Genomic DNA, 19,863 nt, shown 5'->3' with positions numbered 1-19,863 from the left:
GTGATTGAGGCGCATGCCTGCCAATCATACATCAGACGCCGCACAAGGAGGGAGGGGAAACGGAGGGAAGAAGAGGGAGGGACGGAGGGAGGGAGGGAGAGAGAGAAAAAGAGAGGAGAGAAAGCGAGCGAGCGAGCGGAGAACGTGAGGAGAGACGAGGGGAGAGGAGAGGAAGGCGTGGCGAGAGGCGAGAGAGAGAGAAAGAGAGAGAGAGAGAGAGACAGAAAGAGAGAGAGAGCAGGCGAGAGAGAACAGAAAGACATGCAGGGGACCTCTTCTGGGGGTAGCTGCTGCTAGAATCTGGAAAAGAGGGGCCCGAGGAAGAAGTGACTGCAGCCCTTATGTCGGCGGTGTCCTTACCTCCGGAGGCAAAGGTTCCAGCAAAGCAGCCAGGAACCGTGCTGGAAACCAGAGCCGACCTGGTAAGCTTTGTGACCCTCCGGGAGGCCCCGCCTGCATGCTGTCCTGTGGAGTCCTCCAGCTTCGCTCTGCTGGCTACCGAGTAAGGACTGGGCCGGTTCGGTTGTCATCTGGGCCTCACTATGGGTCCCTTCACAACCAATCTTGCAGGCTCTCTGGAGGGGCGGAGCTCCCCCAACCACCCTCGCCACCCCAGGCGCTCTGGCCTCCGGTAGAAGGGCAGGTTAGTGTGGGCCGTGTCTCGGGATTTTCCTCACTGAGAAGGAAAGGATGGGCCCAAGACCTGCAGTCTTGGAGGCACAGGAGGGGACCCACCAGCCAGCACCCACAGTGGTTCATCTGTAGGCCTGGGGACACAAATGCATCGTTGTGATACATTTGCTGGAACTGCTGTTAAAGTCAGTATGGGTCATCCTAAAGGCCCTGCCCCTCCCCACCTCTGCCTCTGCTCTGAGCGCTAGTCTCTGGCAGAATGTCAGTAATCTAGCCTGGCCTGATTAATTTTGGTTTTAAAGGGACTCCTCTCTGGATGTTCTCTGTAGACCCAGAGTTAGAGTTCCAGCTAGTTTGAGTTCCAGCTGCAAGGCCACCTTTTCTCCCTACTCCTATGGCCTTACCATGCTTCCTCTGGCCTCGGAGGGTATCCTTTCTTTTCTTTATAATCTCTGGTTTAAAAGTAGTGTTAAATAATATGCTGTATATGTGTCTGTCTATGGGGTCTTTCTATATCAGAGGACAGGGAAGTGTTATAGTATGGTACACATTGTCGATGTGTGAGAGAGGTGGCTAGACTCTTCAACTTTTCAGTTAAAATATCAACGTGCTAAATGGCTGCTACTGTCTACTGGAGAGAGACACCTCTAACACTGGTGATCACTAAGCTTAACCTAGACTCTCACAGTAGCCAGGATTTGTGCTCTCCAAAGGTCACTCAGTCCAGGTACCCTAGCAACAGCTCGACTGGACTCACAGAACAGGCCTCCATTTGGTTTGGAATATATTAGTGTGGACTGTGTGATCAAGGTGGACCTTCCTCCCTCCAAATACCTTCCTATACAGTAATGCCAGGCTATTGTAGTTCTTTGGGTATGGAAAAAGGATGGAGGGCAGTCTTAGTGCTGTTATACTCCAAACAAACCCTAGAGGATTCCAACAGAGCCCCTCCTCAGTCAGTGAAATTATCATGCCTCCACCCACCCTGTTCTAGGGGCCATGCCTTTGTTTTTTAAAATTTAAATCTAGGCCTTTTTTAATTATTTTATTTTATTTAAACACTATGGTTACAAGGTTGTTTGTAATAAATTTTTATTTAAAGTTATAAATCTGTTCATATTTGTTTCAGTCCTACCATTTACAACACCCTTCACCAGTGCATATTTTCTACTCCCAATGTCTCCCTGGTTTCCCTACCACCTTCTCCCCTGCTCTCTCCTCTGCCTACCTCTGTGGCATTTCTCTCTTTCTCTCTCCTTCCCTCCCTTGTTTTTTTTTACTTTTAGACACTGGTTTGCAATATTGTTAGTGAAGGGTCCCTTCTCTGTTCTAATGGCATTCCCCCACTTTGTGTCAAGCTACCTACCTGGTACTCCTGGCCCTCATCTCTGTTGTCTGTGGATATTATGGAATATGATCATTTTATATACCAAAAATGAGCATGACTATATTGTGTCTATCCCTCTCCCTCTGATTCATTTCACTTAGCATATATTCCTCATATCCATCCATGTATAACAAATTTTCATGGCTTCACTTTTATAAACAGTTATATAGTATTCCATTGTATAGATGTACCACAGTTTTTTTAGACACTATATGTTCTTGGGTACTTGTTTTTTTCCCCTGGATATTGGCTATCATCAATAGTGCTACAACAAACAGGAATGCAGAGGGCTTTTCTGCATGGTGTTCTTGGGCTCCCAGAGTTTACTTCTAGAGTAGTATTATTGGATCATATGGGAGTTCAGTTTCTAGTTTTTTTTGAGGAATCTCCAAATTGTTTTCCAAAAATGGTGGACCAGTTGACATTCTCACCAATAATGAAAGAGAATCCCTTTATCCCCTCATTCATGCCAGCACTGGTTTATCTTGTTCTTTGTGATGAGTGCCAGTCTCTGTGGTGTGAAATAATACCTCATTGTTGTTTTGATTTGCAAATCCCTGATCATTACTTATATGGAGTATTTTTTTCATGTGCCTTTGACCATGTGTATTTCTTCTTCAAGGAAAAGTTTGCTATTTCATCTCCCCATTTTGGACTGGGTTAAATGTTTTTCCTTGCCAATCTCTACTAGTGTCTTAGGTCTTTCTGAGGAATTTACAGGGGAGGGATTAAGTGATGGACTTGGCTGTCTCTTCTTGAACTACCGAGGGTGTAGGATTCCAGGGGACACAGTGAAACTGGTAAATCCTCACGTGGGGGAAGGTTTGTCTTGGGCCTCTTGATAGGAGCTAGTACTGCAGATGTTACTCCAGGCACCAATACAGCCCTCTATTGCTGGGTAGTTCCAGCTCAGACCTTCTGTTGTGCTTCTACCATAAGTCATTTTAGCATGTATGCCATATATAACTCCTTTCCACATTTAGGCACATTCATTTGTCTAAATCTTGACCCTCAACTCTGGGCTCATCTCTTCTTTTGTGTCATATTTTAAACCTGACCTCTTCTTCTGCAGAACTCTTCCAGGCTTCATGGGTCCCTTGAGCATTTTAAGGCTTAAATTGCAATAGAGCACAAATTATTAAATTTTTTGATGGTCTGACTTATTTAAGAACTCTTAAAAGAAGTAAATAAAGCCTGGATCTCAGCCAGAGCCCTATCAATATCTAGAAATGCATAGCAATTAGTTAATGCTTTTTAATTCTATTAATTTTATTAATTTTACCTTGATATATATTCTTTTTTTGAGACCAGATTTTTTAATGCTCAGGGCTTACTTCTCGCTCTGCACTCAGAAGACACTCCTGATAGTTGCTCCGTGAACATATTTTGGTTTATGGGCCACATTGCAAGAGCACAGGGATTTCTCCTGGTTCTGCACTCAGGAATTACTTCTAGTAGGTTCAGAGACCATAATGGGATGCTGGAGGTTGAGCTCAGGTTGAGCAGGTTAATCTTATGCAAGACAAGCAGGTTAATCTCATGCAAGACAAGACTGTACAATTGCTTCATCTCAAGATGTTTATGGTTTTGGTATAAAAAGAGTTACATGGGGCCGGAGAGATAGCATGGAGGTAAGGCATTTGCCTTTCATGCAGAAGGTCGGTGGTTCAAATCCCGGCATCCCATATGGTCCCCTGAGTCTGCCAGGAGAGATTTCTGAGCATAGAGCCAGGAATAACCCCTGAGCCCTGCTGAGTGTAACCCAAAACAAACAAACAAAAGAGTTACCACAATCAAGGTGGTGGATCCCCACCAATGCCTTTTGTTGCTTCTAGTCTATCTTATTATTTATCCCCAAGCTGGTATAATTAGTTCTATAATCCTGTTGCCCAAAGTTTAATATCAATTAATAGACTTTAGTCCCTGGTCTACTCTAATAGCCCCAAGTACTGTTTTTCCACCCTGAGAAAGTGGCTCTGGAGCAAGGGTTACCACACAAATCCACTGGGATTAAAGCTGAGAGTCAAAGACAGGTGGGTGAGAAGCAATCTGTCTCTTCAAGCTGAGAGAGCTAGCTCCTTGCCAGACTGTAGTTTTTATTGATTACAAAGACCACCACCAGGTAGGGGAGTAAGGACATAAGGCTTATCCTGATCCAGTCTCACCCAGGTTTGTTTGATACATGCTAAGTTAGGAAAATCTCTGTTTTGATTAAAACCAAGTTATAAACAAACAGATACAAAGAAACCAGGGATAATCTTTGTTTTGGGTGGAACTGAGTTGTAAGTTGTAAGACAACAACTACCTTTTTTTGTTTACTGAAAAGCATAAAATATGAGATAAACAGAATAGATGTTCCAAAGTTCTAGAATTGTAGAACACAGGAGTGGGGTGGGGAGAGGACCTCAAATAGGGGCTATAAAAGTTATTTTGGCTATTATTGTGCATAAGCATGGTAAAAGTTGGGGAAATAAAAATTTAAAAAAAAATGTAAGCCTAGATAGGGGCAGAGGCCTTTCCCAAAAAGAATTTGGTCATACATTCTAAACATAGACTTCAGAGAGTCTAAGTTTTGCTTAAGCCCAAGAGTCTTTCTTCTAGGTCCTGAGAAAAGTTCTCATGGTGCTGTCATTGTAGGCATAGTACCTTGGGCTCTCAAAAATTCTACATTGCTGCCAGGGCATCACAATGAATTCCAGGTTTACAAGTCATTGCCAGGATGTCACAAAGCATATCTGGGTTTACAAGTAGTTGCCAGGATGTCACAAATCATGCTAGGGTAGCAAATTGTTGCCAGGATGTCACAAAGCAAGCATCTCTGAGTTTGCAATTTGTTACTAAGGTAGCTCAAAGCCTGTCCCTAGAATTCCTGTTGTCAGGGTGGCACAAAACTTGTCCTTGGTTTGGTGACGGGACCCAGGGTTCAGGAGTATGCAGCCAATCTCAGAGAAACTGAAGCTTAAGTCAAGTCAGTATGACAAATTTTCAGGGGAAAAGGCCCATCTCTAGCATATACATTTTGGAGTTCCTATCCCTAATAGACAGAAACTCCTGTCTTATCTCAGATTTCCCCAGTTTACTGGGTCTATGCAAAAAGAAAAAGGATAATGCCACAAAGTACTATTGGGGCACCAGGGGCCTATGGCTAGGTTGTAGTACTTATACTTCAGTTGATGTTATTCTCTATAATTCCTGATACATAGGTAAAGAACAACATTGTTCCCCAAGAAATACCTTAAAAATTACACATATCTACTATTGTCTGCAAATAAGTCCAAAGGAGCAATATTATTTCCCAAATAAAGAATATGCACATGAGGAAATACACATAAAGAAATACACATATCCCAGTGCTCTGTTGAATAAGTGCAAGGTGCGTAGAGTCTGTAATACTGCTTCAGCTTCAGTTAATGAGCCGATCTGTCAGTTGATGGCAGTCAAGGAGATGGTGGAAATGTCCTGCAGCTTCTGGATAGAGTTACAGGCTGAGATCAATCCCCGAGTCAAGGCCTACTCAAGAAAGCAGTTCTGGTATGAGCAACAGTTCATGGTGATGAGAAGTTGAAAGAGTGTGGGTAATGCTCAGGCATGTGAGAGTGGAGTGGTGTTCCAGAGCACAAGGTGTATTGAGCTGTAGGGGTAAAGGGATTAAATTGGGAGAACAATAAATCTGGAATAAGTGAGCATGGATAAATGATAGAAAAGGTTTTGCAGAGTGGCAGGCAAGGGAGGATGAAGGTAGAAGAACTGTATGCCATTCAGATAGATATTACATATGACACAGACAGACATTAAACTAACATAAAGGTGGCCACCACACACAAATGCACACATGTACATAGTACATCAATCACCATGTTACAACTATAAAACTGACCCATCAAGGATGGTAAATGGGAATAGGTCAAAGTGCTTCATACATATAAATGCTGTAGGATTACACATATAAGTAGGTTAAAACCAGTAGTCTACCACATTGACGAGTATACAGACAGGTACAGTGTCAATCTTTTTTGGAGTGTTAGAGCCTTCAACCAAACCTCTCCTGAGGCATTTGAAAGTGATTGGGAACAGCAGAAAAGAGAGCTTAAAGAAGAACTAGGGTACATAATTTTTACCTGGGAGCCTTGTGCTTAACCCCTGAGCAGCATCATCAGGCATGACCTGAATCATTGCTGGGTGTGACTCTTTTAAACAAGTGATTATGGAAATGATACCCATAGCTCAGATATTTATTGAAAATGCCTAATAAGGATAGAGAAGGGTCATGGGGTACAAATAAGTGAAAAATCATGATGTCTTGTATGGATATTGAGAGAATTATGCTGAGTGGAATAAGGGAGAGGGATAGACATAGAATGATCACATTCATTTGTGGGATATAAAAAATAAGACAGTATACTAATAATATTCAGAGATAATGGAGATGAGGGCCAGGAGGACCAGTCCATTGTAGGAAGCTTGCCACAAATAGCAGGGAATGCAGTTAGGACAGAGAAAAATACCACTATCACAATGATAGTTGGAAATAATCACTCTGGATAAGAATTGGGTGTTGAAAGGAGATAAAGTGATGGATATAATACACTTTTAGCAATAATATTGTAAACCACGGTCTCTAAAAGGCAAAAATTAAGATAGAATGACAGAAGAAAAATGTCTGCCACCGAGGCAGGCAGTGGTGGAAAATGGAAAGGAAACTGGGGACACTGGTGGTGAGAAATGTGCACTGGTGAAGGGTGTCATACATTGTTGACTGAAACTCAGCCATGAACGACTTTACAACTATGAGAAAAACAACTGTATTATGAACAATATTATTAACACAGTATTTAAATAAAGTAATTAATTAAAAATAATATCTTCCAACAAGCTTAGTATCTATATTACCAAAACCCCAAATAACTGATTCAAAAGACCAGTAGCAAACTCTTCTAGAGAGAAAAGGGATATCTGTATTGACAGAAGAATGAGGAAATCATTTTGAAAAGTTTCCAGAAAATATAAGACTAGGCAAAATATGGTGATTTGATCAAAATCAGGAATGGAAGGGGATGTCTGGTAGGTAGATAGGGCTAGGTGGCTGAAACTTTTCTGGTTGAGATTGTGTGGCTTTAAAGTACCTAAAAATTGTTTACAAGGGTTGGAGCTCACAAACGACAAGCTATTGAATGGATTTCTTATAATGGGTAAAGAGACTATCAAAAATAGGAAATTGGGGATCCTAGACATTTTTGTGTGCAGGTACAAGGCCACCTTTGGACTTTATTTTGAACTAGGTTCAGGCTCTTTTCAAAATGGAGTCATAGTAGTGAAGGTGGAAATTAGGAAACAGATTTTTTTTGGTTTTTGGGTCACACCCAGCAGCATTCAGGGGTTACTCCTGGCTCTATGCTCAGAAATCGCCCCTGGCATGCACAGGGGACCATATGGAATGCTGGAATTCGAACCACCGTCCATCTGCATGAAAGGCAAATGTCTTACCTCCATGCTATCTCTCCGGTCCCAGGAAACAGATTTCAATCTAGCACAGTGGGCTAAATGTCCTCCAAGCCTCTGCTAAGCCCCTTTCACCTAGTGGGAAATATTTTTGGAACAAAGATCTTTACTGTACTCTGAAATAAATATTCTGTTAATTGAAAAGTAGTAGGGATTTCTCAGCCTATCTTTTGTGTTCCTTAAGAGCAAATGGTGGCTGTCTTAGTTTGGAGATTCTGTCTGATAAACATTGCTTCTATCCATGTTTCTTTTTCTTCTTGACTTTGGCCTACAGACACTTAGAGGCTAAAATTTTCAGAGGGGGAGCTAGATGAAAGAAGTTGGCAATTTGATGGTTCTTTGTGTAGTAAAGGTGCCCAATATTACTCAAAACATTTACACTTTCCTAAAGGGAAAGTGGAGTAGCGCTATTTTGTTGTACAGAGAATGAGAAGTAGCAGAAAGCCTGGTACATCACTGATTTGCCTATAGACCCAATCTCATTTATGGAGGTTCTCTTTGAGACTAGAAGATAAAGCCCATTGCTAGACTATACCATCAGTTTCCTTGACTCAAATATTGTTAAAATCAATAAACTAGGTTGTATTGGTTTAAGATTCTATATGAAGAATTTTATATAACCTACTGTACCTCTCATACCTGGTCTCACTGCTAGAAATGTCTTTCTTCTTAGGTAATATGAGCTGATTGTGCTATATAGTCTTTGAGGATAGTTTACTATCCAGTTCACTTATAAGTTTGAAATAGTCACAAAGCTTAATAACTCTAAGGTATGAGACACTTTGCATTGGGTAGAATACTTTAACAGGATCTGTAAAGAAAGTCAGTCCCAGACTGGGACAAATATCCCTTTTATTTTTTTGGCCCCTGCCTTGCTTTTCTGAATGGTGAATTTAATTGTTCTGTGCATGACTTTACGTTGATACATGGCCCTTGGAAGTACAAAGCAAAGAGGTAGAAAATAGCAGTCTCAGCACTGGTTCTGCCAGCAAAAATTATCATGGATCTAGTTAGGATGAGGGGTTGAAGCTGTGGAGAGAAACTTTCAGTCTCAAGGACACTACCTTACCTAGTTTACACATGCTCACCACACACAGAGAAAACTTAAAACTGCCCTTATCAGAGGATTTTGCATAAATATACATATGTTTTAAATATGTATGTGAAATCCCTCACATGTTTCCATATGTGCATCCTCACATGTGACACATATTCTAGAGTATGGGTCAAAGCTAATTCTTCAGGCTCTTGGCAGTGAATGGCTATCTCAAATTAGTGTCCATGATTTATTACTTCCTGAAAAATTGGTTTGACCTGCAGTTGGGAATCATAAGGGTAATACCAATACTTTTTGTTTGCCCTGAACTTTAGTTTACAAAATTTCTTTGGTAACAATTACCATATCAATCTTCATACCATTATCTATAGCAGGGGTCTCAAACTCGCAGCCCGTGGGCCGCAAACAACCCTCCGTACAACATTTTGTGGCCCTGCCCTAGAGAAATCTTTTTTTGTTTTGTTTTGTTTTAGTTGTTTGGGTCACACCCCCCAATGCTCAAGGCTTACTACTGACTTTGACTCAAGGATCACCCCGACTTTGCCTCCTGCGGCCCCCAGGTAAATTGAGTTTGAGACCCCTGATCTATAGTATACTGTGATGTAGATATTGATAGAGGAGTTAATTGATATCCTTGTTTTCACAAGTTTCTTGGTTCACTCTTGATATTTAAGTGTTTGAGAACCAGAGGGCTGCCTTGGTCAATACAAAGTTTCCTGGTATCACCCAGCACTATGGTCTTTCTGCCACAAATTACAGTTCTCAGGGGTGTATGAAGGCATATTGCAAAAAACCGGGTGTTCTATACCCCTAAGGAGCACAGATGCAAAGAACATAATTGGGCGAAAGAGACAACGTGATCTCAAGCCAGGTTCTCAAATTTTTGGAAACAGCTCTCTTTGAAGTTCAGTTTTTCTAAGTTTTTTGTTCCTGAGAATTTCAATATTACAGTCAATATTGCAATTTAGCCAAGCCAATTTAAACAAGGTCGTTTAAGTCACTGCATTTTTCACTTGGCATTTGGTTTTTTTTTAAATCATTTCTTAACTACACTGAGAACTATCATAACAATGTCAATTAATGAGGGAAGCAGAAAGCCTGTCTCAAATGGGGGTGGGTAGGAGATGGGGGCATCGGTGATGGGAATGTTTCACTGGTGAAGGGAGGTGCTCTTTATGTGACTGAAACCTAACTACAGTCATGTTTGTAATCACGGTGTTTGAATAAAAATATTATTAAAATAAGCAAAAATCATTTTTATTTAAGCACCATGGTTACAAACATGTTTCTAATTGGGCTTCAGCCATAAAATGCTCACCCCCCCTTTCACCAGTGCAACTTTCTCACCACCAATGTCCAGCATTTCTCTCCTCCCCCATTCCCAGCCTGTCTTCAGACAGGGATTGTATTTCTCTCTGTCATTGTCATGCTAGCTGTTAATGTAGTTATTTCTCTAACTGCACTTACCACACTTTGTGGTAAACTTCATATCATGGGCTGGTCCTTCTAGCCCTCATCTCTATTGTCTTTGGGTATTATTACTATTGTCCATCACTTGCCTACCTAAATCCATGTTTCCAAAAGTTGGTGATGCTGCCCCTACTGGCTGACATCAGGGTACTAGTAGCCTAAGGCTTAACTGAAGAGATATTTTATCTTCCTTAAAAAAAGCTCAGTCCCGCTCCCAATTAGAGGGGGCAGTAATGGAGGTACCAAGACCAAACAGTTATAAGACCACTAAGTAATAATCTAGACACAGAGGGGATCACGCATTCTAGCAACCTCTAGGGGGAGAGTGGAGGATATGGGAGGCAGGATGGGAGCGGATGTGGGAGGAGGACAATCGATGGTGGGAATTCCCCTGATTCAATGTAAATATGTACCTGGAATATTACTGTGAACGATATGTAAGTCACTATGATTAAAATAAAAATTATATTATTATAAAGAAAAGCTCATTCCTGGAGGGGGTCAGTAATGACAATTTTCTTCTGTTCTAAATCATTTCAATTTTCACTTACTCCTGATTGCTTACTCTTCAAGTTAGCTATTTAGAATTCAAGAACTGTTTAAATAGAGATCTTTCATTGTTATATCTTGGGATATAACAATAAGGTATGAAAATATAATGCACCACCACCTATCTTAAGGAAAAATGGAGGCTGTTGCCAGTGGGAGTCTGGTCAGGTAGTAAGTATATATTTAAGAAAGAATTGAGCATGGCACACCAGGTAAAACTAAAGCAGAACTAGACTTTCTTTGAAAGCTAAAGGCATACTCTGTAAAGTGCAGCAGGCTGTGCAAAAGATGGCTCAAGGCTCTGAGGACGTTTTAGGCCTCTTATTAAGGGTTTAAAAGGAGAACCCAGAATGATACAGGATGACTTGTTAGGTGCTGGGGGCTCGTAGTGAGTAATAACTGGTGCATTCAAGTTGTGAGAACAGTTTCCTACATTATTGGTTGTCCTAATTTCTCTAGGTGATTCCTAGATTATTTGTGATTCCTAGGTTTTTATTGGTCCTAGTTTTTCTACCTTTGACCATTAACTGTATGAAATAATTGTGTCTGCTTCAGCATCCCTCTGGTTGAAAGCCCTTGGCTGACATTTGGCAGATTTTCCATTGTACTTGTTCCAAATTTACTCTGCCTATATTTGTACTTTTAGAGTCTGCATTATATTTTGCTGTCACACTCTTATGTATAGTACTCTTTCCCTATTAGCCTAGAAGTTCCCCCAAAGGAAGGGGTAGAGGTGGGAGGACATTTTGGACTCCTTGGTAGTAATGAGATTAAAGTCTATCATTCGCCAAATGTTAGGGAGAAATTTATTTCATGAATTCCATAGAGATTAAATTAATAAATAGCACTACTATTATAACCCATGCTCATCCCTTGTTAGCATCATAATGACAGCACTGTCAGCAGTAGCAGGGCTGCGGTAAAAGCATCTCTGCTTTGAACAGTGGAAGAAAAGGTTCCATCAGTTCCTAAGGTTGAAGACTCTGAGCGGTTGTATTTTTATATATGATTTGTATGTTTGAGAGGAGGGGATGTTGGTGACATTTTCTCTTTTAGGACTAATGTAGCAGGACTAAACTGGAACAATATTATGTAAAAATATGTCACACAGGGATAGAAATCCTAAACATGCAAATGGCAATAACAATCAGCATAGTGGTTTGCAGATGATATTATTTTTCTCTTTTATTTTCTATATAACAGCCATTATCTTGCACCAAGTTTAAAAGTCAATACTGAAGAGCATTTCGAATGGAAGCCTGTATCATATTGATATTCAAACCAAGCAAGACACAAAAAACAGAATTAATGTTTGCTGAGATCTGGAACTTCTGGAAGGTTCCTCTAATGAGGTCAGAGGTAAGACTGTTGTAGCTTCTAGCCTCTCTGTACCCAAAGTACTGCTCTGTAGGTTCCCTACTGCAAGTGAATATGAGTTGTTGTTGCAGTGGCAATCAGCTATAGGACTAGTGTATTGGCCAGCTCTTCTCAGAACAACCATATTACTTACCCCTCTAACTGACCTGCAGCCACTGTTTTTCCTTCCTTTCTGACTCTAAATTTCTGTTTCTGGTGGCTACTATTAAGAGGAGATACATAACTGAGGAATTTTTCAAGCAGGTTTTAATGATCCAGCTATGTTCATGAGCTGCAGTCACAAAAATGAATGTATAAGACCTGGTGTGAATGGATAGTTCTTTTTATTCCATCTCTGTGATATTTAGAAGTTTGATGGATTAGGAGCCTAGTTTACATAGGTTTTATTTAGGTTGCACATATTTTATTTATATGATGAAAGCCTAATTTAGCTGTTATTTATCTGTTGAGAACATAATTCCCAAACAAGGAACATTAATAAAATGCCTTCATAGAGTTCCTTTTTAGGTTATGGAACTTGATTCCACAATAATAAGAGTAATTGAGAAGAAAATTCTTCTCAATTTTTGAGAAGAAAGTTTGTCTTATGGGTCTAAAGCAGTGGTTCTCAAATAGTGGGGTGCGCCCCTAGGGGGGTCACGAGGCTTCATAAAGGGGGGTGCGTTTGACCTTGGCAAACACTGTTACAACAAGCTAAGCCCTGTGTTTATGTCTCTGTATGCCTCTGGAGCTGAGAGTTGCTGTGTCCTGCTTCAAACCCACTTTGAAAAGCTATGCAATGCAAAACGTGCTCATGGTAGCCATTAATCTGGACATCACCTTTGATTAAACAATTAGCTCAAATTATTATATATATTTTTGTTTTGCAGGTTAAAGATACTATTTACAATCATGCGGGGGGGGGTGCGAAAATGTTTTCTTCTTCCTAGGGGGGCATGACAGAAAATAATTGAGAAGCACTGGTCTAAAGAAACTTGGAGCTTCCGATTGCTGGAAGTTGCAATTAAATTGTACTCAGGACACTTAAATTGAATATAATAAAGTATAATGAAAGTTTTACCAGGAGGCTTACCATATGTTAGCAGATCTTAAGTGAATAGCTCAGGCCTTGGTTTTCATAAGACTACATATACTTTGAACTTCTGAAGTTTCTAGCATAGTCCTGCAGTTTTTTTAGGGAGTCTGTAAGGAGGAACTGAAAATTTAAGTCACCTTTTTTTCCAGCTCCAGGCAAAACTTTGACAAGCCCCCACCCAGTATTGTGAAATTGAGACCTGAAGCATGCAGACTCTAGTGAAAACTTAACAGACTGTTTTATTAGTTTTTTTTTTATAAACTCTGTGATGTCAGTATTCACCTCTTTCCTGCCTATTCTTCTTCTTCCCATTAAGAATCTCTCCTGAAGCCTGTAGCACTGCTGGATATTTCTCTCGTCCAAAGTTCCCCCCTTTTAGTCGTTCTCTGAGCCTAGAATTGCCTGAAGGAAGTGATGTGATGCGATGCTGGAGTAATGGCTGCCTGTTGCTTAGTGTAGAGTTTTGTGGTCTTGGGCAGGAAGAGAATGAACTAGACAGCTAAGCATATAGAGTCATTAAGGATTTTCCTATATTTTTCTTTCTGGTTCCTCTCAAACCTTAAACCATAGACACTTGTAAAAATAATACCAGCTTGGATGCTTGTTCACCATCATTCTTTGTCTTTCTTATCTTTCAGATACAACTCTGATGTTTTCTGACTGATGATGTTATAACACTGTACAGAACTTTAACATTGTGTTTACAATTGAATGTAGACAAGTTGTTCCCATAACCATGGAGATCCAAAAGGATGAAGCTGCTCATACCAAGGGAACAGCAGCCTTTTGGTACCACAAGTCTCAAAGGGAAGAGAAAGAAGCCAAAAGCAAATCAGTTGAGATTATTGAAGGGGCCATGACAGAAGTATCACAGTCACCTTCATCTGGCCCAGGTAGGCTAAAGAAAACTGCCATGAAATTCTTTGGTGGAAAGAAGGGTATCTGTACCCTTCCTAATTTCTTTGGAGGGGGGCGAAGCAAAGGTTCCCGGAAAAGCAACTCTAAGAAGGGCCTAAATCAAATTAAGACTCATGATGCCTTGAGTGAAGTAACCCAAGGCTCTGAAGACACTGTCAGTGAGGAAACCAAATTAGCCTTACCTTTTCTCCAACCACCCAGCAAGCTTCCTAGCTCCCAGAATACTCATGGGTCTTTGGAGGCAGGCTCCAAATGCAAGACATCTATGACTCAAGCTATAGGAAAAGCTAATGCTGAGAATGTTCCCTCTATATGTAAGCCCAAAAAAGGCTTGAAAAGTTTCTTTAGTAGTATCCGCCGTCATCGGAAGAGCAAAGTTTCTGGGGCTGGACAAACTGATCCAGGTTCCAAAGGGTCAGAAGGAGTTAGAGTTAGTTCTTATGAGCATGTGAGTTCAGCCCTTCTGCTGCATGCTAAGGAGACCTTCAAAGTTCTCAAAATGGAAAATGACAAACTCCAACAGTTTTCTGTGCCAGAAGTTTCTTCAGAGCCAAACCATTCTCTAGCAACTTCTGAGAAGACAGCCTGTAAATATACAGAAGAACCCGTGGAGGCCTGTGTCTTAGCACTTCTGCAACCTAACCCTGCTCTTAAATCTAGTGGTCTAGAGAAACCAATAGATGTAGCAACAGTGGAGGAGGTGATGGCAGGAGAGGTAAATTCATCCAATAGTCCTGTAGGAGACCAGCTGAGCCTCATATTTTGTGATGTCACATCTCTGAAAAGCTTTGACTCACTGACAGGTTGTGGTGACATCATAGCAGAGCAGGATATGGACAGTATGACGGATAGCATGGCCTCTGGAGGCCAGAGGGCCAATCGTGATGGCACCAAACGAAGTTCCTGCCTGGTGACTTACCAAGGAGGTGGAGAGGAGATGGCCTTACCAGATGATGATGATGATGATGATGACGATGACGATGACGACGATGATGATGAAGAAGAAGAAGAGGAAGTAGAATTAGAGGTAGAGGAAGAAGTCAAGGAAGAAGATGATGACTTGGAATACTTGTGGGCAACTGCCCAGACGTCCAATTTTAACCTGCACTATCATTCTACTACATTTCCAAGGCATCATGGTTACATGCTTCATAACCCAGTTCAGTCTTATCCTGGCGAAGTTCCTGAGGATATATTGACTCCTCAGAGTGACCAGCAAGACTCTGCTCCCAATAGTGATGAGGGTTATTATGACTCTACCACACCTGGATTTGAAGATGATTCTGGTGAAGTGTTAGGACTTGTACACAGGGATTGCCTGCCCCGAGATAGCTATAGTGGAGATGCCCTTTACGAGTTCTACGAGCCAGATGATAGTCTTGAGCATTCTCCATCTGGGGATGACTGTCTTTATGACCTCCACGGTCAAAGTTCTGAAATATTTTACAACATCTTGAATCTTGAGCCCTCTTCACATCGGCCACCAGGTGCAATGGAGACAGAAGAAGAGAGGCTTATGATGATCCAGAAACAGTTGGTATATTGGGAACTTCAGCGGAAACAGCTTGAAGCCCAAGAGGCATTGGAAGCACATGCTGGAGAGGTTCCTGCCAAGGAGATCTATACTCAAGAAACTCATGCCAAGGACGTTCATTCCCAAAAAGTGCATACTCTTGAAGCTTATGTCAGAGAGTCCCAAGCCCAAGAGGTCAGAAACAGCTGTGCTAGGAATGGACATATTCATGAAGCTCAAGCTCAAGAGGTTCATATCCAGCAGGCAAAGCCTGAGTATCATATGAGGCCCTTGGGTTCATCAATGATGGGTGTGATGGTAGCAGGATCAAGAACCACTCAGACTACCCATATAGGAACCACTTCTGCTTTTCCTACAACTGGCAGTAGTGAGTCTGACTGGAGGGATTTTCGTCCTCTGGAGAAGCGTTTTGAGGGAAACTGCTCCAAAAAAGATCAAAGTACCTGCCTCATGCAGCTTTTTCAAAGTGATGCTATGTTTGAGCCAGATATGCAGGAAGCCAATTTTGGAGGGTCTCCCAGAAGAGCTTACCCCACTTATTCACCTCCTGAGGAAGCAGATGAAGAAGAAGTTGATAAAGAAGGAAATGTTACTGTGAGTTTTTCACAGGCCCTTGTGGAGTTTACTAGCAATGGAAATGTATTCTCTAGTATGTCTTGCAGCTCTGATTCTGACTCATCCTTCACTCAAAACCTTCCTGAGCTGCCTCCCATGGTGACCTTTGACATTGCTGATGTGGAAAGGGATGGGGAAGGTAAGTGTGAAGAGAATCCTGAGTTCCAAAATGATGAAGACCTTGCAGCCTCTTTGGAAGCTTTTGAGCTAGGTTACTATCAGAAACATACATTCACCAATTACAGCAGCCGTTTCTACCAAGGTCTGCCCTGGGGTGTGAGCAGTCTTCCTAGATACTTGGGATTATCTGGTATTCATACTCGACCTACACCTGTTCCCATGGCCCTCAATAGGAGGAGCCGCTCCCTTGACACTGCAGAGACCCTGGAGCTGGAGGTCTCTAATTCCTATATGGCCCAGAGTTATGTAGGGTCTGATGTACTGCAATCTCAGCATGAAGATTTAGATGAAGAAGAGGAGGAGGAATGTGATCGAGATAGCCCTCTGTCACTCTATACTGAACCCCCAGGAGCCTATGATTGGCCTACCTGGACTCCCTGTCCTCTACCAGTAGGAAAAGGATCTGCCTGGATAAGTCCAAACCAGTTGGATAGGTCTTCCCACCAGTTTCCACATGGGCAGACAGCCTGCTCTGTATCTCCTATGGCCACATCAATGTTGCTATCAGTACCAGGACCAGAGCTACAGGCATCTGACAAATGTGAGCCTCAGCTAGCTCATCATTCACATGTACCCCTATCTTTGGGCATTTGTTATAAACATCAGCCACAAGCCTTCCAGAGTACAAGGGGAAGACATCTAAATGTACTTCTGCCTGTTGATGGATCCCGTTGCTTCTCTCATTATGGAGAGAATACTCAAAACCTACCCCATTTCAAGCCTGTCAGTATTACCGATGGAATCCCTCAGTTATCCAGGATACATCCTAAGTCCCCCCAATCTCAGCCCATTCAACAAAGGGTTTCTAACTCTGATCTGTCCAAAGAGAGGGCTGAACATGTTGCTCCTTTCCCCACCACATATTACTCTACTACCATAAATGGACAGAAATCTAGCTGAGTAGTCTATTCTGGGTTCTAATTGGGGACCAGAAGCTGGGAAGAGGGCAGGAGATTGCTGTTTAAATCGAAAATTCATTTGGCTGAGGAAAGTTTATATGAGTATTTAACTTTATTTTCCCATGTTTCTTCTCTGCCATCTATTTCCAAAATCACTTCAAGTACATCTGCCCTGGAACGCTGCTACTGCTGCTGCTGAGCTCTGATTTTGCTTTTTGGGGTTTCTTGTGATCCATGTAGGGTTTGATATACTATAATTTTGTGCCTATTCCCAGTTGCCAAGTTAGCGATTATACAATAAGCATGCACCCTTGACATAGGTTGAATCCTTAGACCCCTTGCCAACAACCTTCACACCTCCTTGGATCAATGTACATCTAGGTCTGCACCGCCTCCTTTAGGGGAGCAGGGGCCCTATTTGATGTTATTAATGTGAAACTTTGGTACAGGTACTCCCAATCTTATTCTCTTAATCCATTAGTTTTGACATAAATGTTACAATTACACTAGGTGACTGTAATCAATTTATTCCAGTTGTTTTTAGATAGGATCAAGTAGCATGTGCCTCACTCCCTAATTGCTGTGGACTTTAGTATCATAACATATAGGGGATTTTTGACCATCTCCTGAGACTTGAATTGAAGACAAAATGCTTTTAATGGAGCAAATGAATTCATCCAGTTACAAGCAGAAAACAAAATGAGATACCATTGTAGATACTGCCATATTTTGGGGACTCTGAAATGATAGTAATTTTCCCTTGCACTCACATCTGAGATGCAGATACTTTTGAATTATTTTATTTCTTAAATGAAAGTTTTATAATCTCATCACAAGGAACACATATTTATTGTTGTTATTGTTTTTTTTTTGTTCTGAATACATCTGTGGTGGTCCATGTCTACTCCTGAATCTGCTCAGAGGTCATTCCTGGCAGGGTCGGGGGGGTCCAAATGGGATGCTGAGGATTGAACTTGAGTGGCTCTATTCAAGGCAAGCACTGTTTATGATGCTCTGGTTGGGAACACATTATTTTCATTGAGGAATGGCCTAGCGCCAATTATTATTGAAGATTGTATAGGTTTCATAGGAAGGATGGGAAAAGTGCTTGTCATTTTGTCCAAGTCAGCAGGAGAGAGTGTTTTACATGTAGAGCTTGAAGCAGCCAAACTTCTTAGAAGTAAAAGTTATTTCACTGAAAAATTTTTTTTAAATTTAACCCACCCTTTTATTTTGGTGCTATAATAAAGTTGCAGGATAACTCTTCCAACATACAGGATTCCAAATATCTTAGTCTGCTTATCCCACTTTCATTTTCCATTTAAGCAAGGTTTTGGCATAATAAAAGGATCTGGTGTCTTAAGAGCAAGGACTGATCTGTTCTTGCCCTTATAAACTTAGAAATTCGGGTCTGCTTACAAATTGCAACACTGTGTGAAAGTATTAATCTATCTTTTGTGTTCATGTAGGTTTTGTGTCAAACTAGGTTGGAAATGATAATGTGATCTTACAGTTTTTTTTTCTTTTTTGGTTTTTGGGTCACACCTGGCAGTGCTCAGGGGTTACTCCTGGCTCCACGCTCAGAAATCACTCCTGGCAGGCTCGGGGGACCATATGAGATGCCGGGATTCAAACCAATGTCCTGCATGAAAGGCAAATGCCTTACCTCCATGCTATCTCTCCGGCCTCTTACAGTTATTTTCAAGAAGACAGTTCAACAGGCTAATCTTACCAGGCATAATCTCTCACTAGTCATCAATATGAATATATTCCTTTTAAATTCCTTTTTAGAAGTGGAACACTTTTTGTTTGTTTGAGGCCAAACCCACTAGCAGTACTCAGGATACTATGAAGTGCTCTGGAACACAAAAATGTGTGCTCTAGCCCTTTGTTCTATATTCCTGTGGCAACATATGGAATATTTTTGCCTAGATATTTTGGACCAAATTATGATCCTTCCCCTTGTCTCTGCTCCCAGGCTCTCACACCTAACTGTACCCATGCCTGGTAAGAGAAAAGAACTTCAACAGGGCTTTTAGCATGAGAATTGATACTGTTAATCCTCCTAATCAAAGTAGGAAAAACTACTTCTTGGCCAGGAAATTTGTTTGCACTGATCTTTATTAACATTTGTCAGATTGAGATTGGGTCCCTGCCCTTTAACCAAAAGAACAGTTCTTACTGATATAAATAAAATCCTTGGAAGCACAAGGATTTGAATGGCACTAGCACTACCACTCAAAGGACCAAGGCTTGCTTTGCAGGGTAACTATCTACAGTCTAAAGAGGTACATCAGTCATGGACTTGAAAACTGAAAGATGGTAAGGAATTTCCTTTTTACCTCTAGCACAGTATTCAAGACAAGAACTATCCTGTTTTCTCGTTAGTCTAAATTTTAGTGGCACTAAAATTTTAGTTAGACTAACGAGAAATTGTTAGTCTAGCAAGTTCCTTTATATAACCCACCACATTCCCTCATTACATAATGGTCTTCAGAGCATTTTGAGCCCCTTTTTAAGTACTTACAGTCAATTGTAGCAGGTAGTAGAGCTCACTAACCTTTAAAGCTCAATGGACCATCAGTCTATTTGGAAGGAAAATAGATTTTTCAGCCCTTGGCAATGGACTCAGTTATCAAGGACAAAAAGACAACCCTAGATACTGTCTCT

The 19,863-nt window shown here is 41.3% G+C and overlaps 1 protein-coding gene across 1 annotated transcript; it reads left to right on the top strand.

Moving 5' to 3' along the window:
* The first annotated feature begins 262 nt into the window (after positions 1–262).
* On the top strand, positions 263–18,497 carry AMER1 (APC membrane recruitment protein 1). The gene is made up of 3 exons (XM_049767160.1): positions 263–422; positions 11,799–11,954; positions 13,686–18,497. The coding sequence occupies exon 3, from the start codon at positions 13,784–13,786 to the stop codon at positions 17,192–17,194; it is 3,411 nt and encodes a 1,136-aa protein (XP_049623117.1). The 5' UTR covers positions 263–422; positions 11,799–11,954; positions 13,686–13,783; the 3' UTR covers positions 17,195–18,497.
* Positions 18,498–19,863: the final 1,366 nt, after the last annotated feature.

This window comes from Suncus etruscus, chromosome X (assembly GCF_024139225.1).
Source record: "Suncus etruscus isolate mSunEtr1 chromosome X, mSunEtr1.pri.cur, whole genome shotgun sequence".
Taxonomy (NCBI): Eukaryota; Metazoa; Chordata; class Mammalia; order Eulipotyphla; family Soricidae; genus Suncus; species Suncus etruscus.
Note: the sequence above shows the minus strand (reverse complement) of the source record. Positions and strands in the feature narration are given on the sequence as shown.